The sequence below is a fragment of the Cebus imitator genome, unplaced genomic scaffold, assembly GCF_001604975.1.
Source record: "Cebus imitator isolate Cc_AM_T3 unplaced genomic scaffold, Cebus_imitator-1.0 Scaffold125, whole genome shotgun sequence".
In the NCBI taxonomy this organism is placed as follows: domain Eukaryota; kingdom Metazoa; phylum Chordata; class Mammalia; order Primates; family Cebidae; genus Cebus; species Cebus imitator.
The window spans coordinates 2,967,981-2,972,684 of NW_016107440.1; the positions used below are offsets into that span (position 1 = coordinate 2,967,981).

Consider the following 4,704-nt stretch of genomic DNA (forward strand, 5'->3'; position numbering starts at 1 on the left):
AAAAAAAAAAAAAAGAAAAAAAGAAAAAAAAAGAAAAAAGAGAAGAAGAAAAGAAGAGAGATAACGTAGTGCCTGCATGTATGCATGGTGGAAGCTGTTTTGGTTTGGCTGTTCAAGAAAGCCCACTCTAGACTCAGACGTCCTTCCTCGGAGTGGCCTTTCCTGATTGTTCTACGGGAGGCCTTTGGGAAGAGCAATCTGAGTGTGAGGCAGAGCCAGCGCCAGGGCTCTCTAGACTGAAGGCGCTTGGCATGCTCATAGGCTAAAAAGGCGGGTCATCGGGCTTAGTACTGGTGAGCGAATAAAGAAGAATGAAGATTCCAGGCCAGGGGACAGACCCTGCAGGGCGCTGTGAGCCACAGTAAGAAATTCCCACTTCGCTCCTTTCAGTGGGAGCGCTGGCAGGTGTCACACCACTGAGGACTGCAGGGCTGCCAAAGATCTTTCTGGCTACTCTGTTTAAACAGTTAAAGTTGCAGAACTGATTGAGATTTATGCATGGAAGAAAATAGGTTCAAAGACAAAAAGGAGGGCCCCAGTTGGAGCTCTGGGCACTATATGTAAAGGCTTGATGGAATCTATAGTCCCAGGAGAGGATCAGGGACCGAGGGAAGGGAAGCCAGGCAAAGGAAGGTGCACGGAACCCTGGAGGTGGAAGTGTTTCCAGCATTATGTTGACGCAAAGTCTGCATGATAAGGACAGACGGCGTGGGCAAGGGGGAGCTCCCTGGCGACCCTGAGAAAAGGGAAATGCGTTCCAAGGAGCTGAGATCTCACAAACCAACTGGAATGTTCTGGCTCTACTAGAACATTCTACTAGTTCTACTAGAACTACCAGGTCTCTTCATTAAGGCCAGTTTTAGATTTACATATTTTATATATTTTTATTTTTATTTGAGACAGAGTCTCTCTCTGTCGCCCAGGCTGGAGTGCAGTGGCGCGATCTTGGCTCACTACAACCTCTGCCTCCTGGATTCAGGTGATACTCGTGCCTCATCCTCCTGTGTAGCTGTGACTACAAGAGCACACCTGGCTAATATTCTGAATTTTTAGTGAAGACAGGGTTTCGCCATGTTGGCCAGGCTGGTCTCCGACTCCTGACCTCAGGTGATACGCCTGCTTGGTAATCCCAAAGTGCCGGGATTACAGGTGTGAGCACCACACTCAGCCATATATTTTATATTTTTATGAAATACAAAATACTTGTATGAGGTCAGTTTTCCCAAACCTTTGCTTGTATGTGCTCAAACAATAAATGAACAGACTGGAGGAAATGAACAAAAATTGTTTTAAGAAATCTACGTATTTCAAGGTAACCTCTAACCTGGGGATTATAAATTATAGTTATTCTCCAATCACTACATTTATTCTAACACACTGTTGCTCCTCTCACATCCAAAACAGTAAGGGCATAAATAAGTTCTACAGGTAGCAGGTGATGCGACTTGCGACATGGAAAACTGAAAAGAGCTTTAAAGGAGAATGGTAATGACGGCAGGCTGGCTCCATGACTTCCAACACAATTCCAATTTCCTTCAACCGACATGACTTTGCCTTCACTACACAGCAACTGAAAACACTGATTACCAGACTTTACCGAATAAGAATCATCACAGGCACTTATAAATCCAGATTACAAGGCCTCTCCAAGTTAGCTATGGGTTCCCAGGGCAGGCTGAGAAACTTTTTTAAAACAGCTCCCTTGGTAAATCTGACAGACAGTTCATGAATCACACTTTGTGAAACAATGACACAGAAGTTTAGAACTGAATAATGTACACAGTAACGACCACTGGTTCAGTTCTAGTGGATCTCCGGGGAAAGAAAAACCTGGGAAAAATCACCAATGTCCACTTCAGGCCCTGCAAGACGCAGCTCCTGCAGTCACAGGCTCATTTCAGCAACTCATAAGCCCCCCACATGCCCCGTTCAATACAGTTTAAATAGAGGCAAAATCTTCGTTTTACTATTTCCATCTACTGCATACATGTGTATGCTTATTTACATGCTTAAAGCTAGATTTTTAAAAATTATGTATCTGTACAGCAGCCCGATAAAACGAGTTCCTTCTACCTGAATATGCATTCATAAAGTTAGAAAATTCTTTCAAATAGCTAAGTCTCAGACGACTCACCTGCATTTCTGCAACTTGAATGTTTAGAAGAACATGGAGAAGCTGATGTCAAAAGACCTATTTTGACAACAGAACTTGCCCTGTATGTGTTTTCGAATGAGTATAAATAAATCCTCATTTATCATTTTCTGCTGAGTTAACACCTATATAAGGCTGGAAATTGCATTTCCAATGGGGTTCCCATTTACTGTTGCCTAAGAGCAGCTTCCTGATTGTTTGGAAAACCCTTTCACGTTTGCTCTAACGCTTACCCTAGGGCTGGGTAAAGAGTTTTAAGAAAAAAGGTGGTAAGAGAGGTGATCACTGTTCAGTGAAAGAACAGGTTATCCACAGTAAAGAAAAAAGAGGTTGAGAGGGAAGGGCAGTCATGATATAAAATTGTTTGAAAAAAGAAATGAAATCAAGAATTAAAAATAGAATTACATTTTCTACTTGGCAATACACAAACAATGCTAAGTGCACTTCATAAATTTTACTACTATTGCTCTAAGTGATATTACCATAAATCACATTAGCAGTGTCCTTGGCACCTTTTAAAAGCAGAAAGGAGGGAGCGTGTCCGTAAGTTTAAACAGCTCTGTTATCTCTGAAGAGAGCGGAGGAGAAATGACCGATAGCTGTTCCTGAGTTTAAAAACAGGGTTTAGCTCCCCTGCCCCACCGCTGCGCCTCCACCTCTAGCTTGGGCGCAACACAGAGTGCCCGTCTATTAGAAAAGTGTTCATGGCTGCCTTCTCGGTGCTCTTTACCTGGTGTGTGAGGGGAGACGCCCGCTTGCCCCTCTTCTCATCGCGGACGGGAAAGAGAGACTTGAGGAGCTTTGGCATCTGTGGCACGAAGGACTTGACGGGATTCAAATAGGACGCAGCGAGGTTACCGAGTCCTGCCCGTATTACAGGGGAAAATGAAAACAGATACAATTACACACACATTTTCTTTCCTGTACATTTGCCATACGTCACTCGTCAGCAAATCTAACAATAAAACCCAAAGGTATCCTTAAAAAATATTAGAGAAACAAATTATTGTAGTTTCCGTAATTTCCCTCAAACACAGTAATGTCCCTTTTCCAATTAAAGAGCTATAATTGGGGTGCTGCCAAAATGCTCCAGTACGCACTGGTCTTATCAGCATCAGAACAGTAATTCACCTCTATCCTATTGCTAACGGGCATAAGCTTTCACTTCTGCCCTAGAATAAAATGGGACTAATTTTAAAGTCATACTGCCAATGACACACATGTAGAGCTCTCTGTCTAGACTTCAAGCTCTTTGAAGTCAGGGACTATGTCTTATTGAATCTAATTTTTCATAACTATTTACTGAAGGAAGATGATGAAACTGACCTTTTGGGAAGTTGTTTATTACAAGTTAGGGAGAGACACCTTGAACAACTTACCTTTTTACCTGCTGTTAATTTCTAAAAACTTGAATCAGAGGTACAGACAGGTATATCTATGATACACTAAGATTTCTTCTCCCTATTAATTTATAGTAAAATCTAATCCAAGTCATAGGTGATAAAAAGCTGTTCACATAACATTTAGAAATGAACAAGCAAGTCACCTTAAGGAATACATTTGCCTCAACAGATAGACAAAACTCCCCCCAAATCTCTACTCCATACTAACCCCTGAAAGGATTCCAAACTTACTGGAAATTCAGTTGGTAAATGGATGGATACCAATGTAAGCTTTCTACATTTTACAGAAAGCAGTAGAATACTAAGTGTAAGTATACTGCGAAAAGTTAAGGATATACATTGTAACCACGAGGGCCCATGAGAACCACCACTGAAAAATAAAAAAGCAAAGAGATGGCTATACCATGCCAAGAGATACGTCGTAACTCAGTTTAGAAAAATCAAATCATTTACAGGAAGGCAAAAACAAGGATGAGAAAAATAAAAGAGGGGAGACAGACATAAAATAAGTTTAAGATGAATAAAGATCCCAAAGGAAGAAACCACACAAGTAATCTAGAGAAGTAGTCATCAGAACACTAGCTGACCATGGGGAGTGGGAATTAACTGGAGTCCTGTCAATGTCCTACATTTTGACTGGGGTATGAATCACCTGGGTATATATAAATACATTTGATAAAACTTATTAAATATGACCCACGGTCAACAAAATAGGGGGAAGAAATCTTAGTATATCATAGGTATACCTGTCTATACCTCTGATCCCAGCCTTTGGAAATTAACAGCAAGTAAGAATGTATTATTAAGTATGAACCACAGTCAATAAAGGAGTCAATAAAAATAGACCATGAGATGTCTAGATACTGGATTTAACAATGATTTTAAGGCAGCTTTCTTAAACAAGTCAAAGGATGCAAAGGAGAATACAGTCTTGACAAATGAACAGACCGGGAATATCAATGGAGAAATTAAGACCATAAAAGCAGGAGCAAATGGAAATTCTGGAACTGAAAACAACAACAACAAAGACTGAAATGAAAAATTCCCCGGATGTGCTTAACAGAGCACTGGAAATCACAGAAAAAAATTATCCAACCAGAAAACATAAGATTAAAAGGTTAATTAAGAAAAAAAAAAAAAAAAAAAAAA

General features: G+C 40.7%; 1 protein-coding gene across 1 annotated transcript in view; it reads right to left on the bottom strand.

Moving 5' to 3' along the window:
* The window catches only part of KIF13B (kinesin family member 13B), a 187,714-nt gene that overhangs the window by 23,330 nt on the left and 159,680 nt on the right, over nt 1-4,704 (bottom strand). Inside the window, exon 37 of the mRNA XM_037742659.1 lies at nt 2,883-3,016. Within this exon, the coding sequence (XP_037598587.1) occupies nt 2,883-3,016 (134 nt within the window). The remainder of the gene's footprint in view (nt 1-2,882; nt 3,017-4,704) is intronic.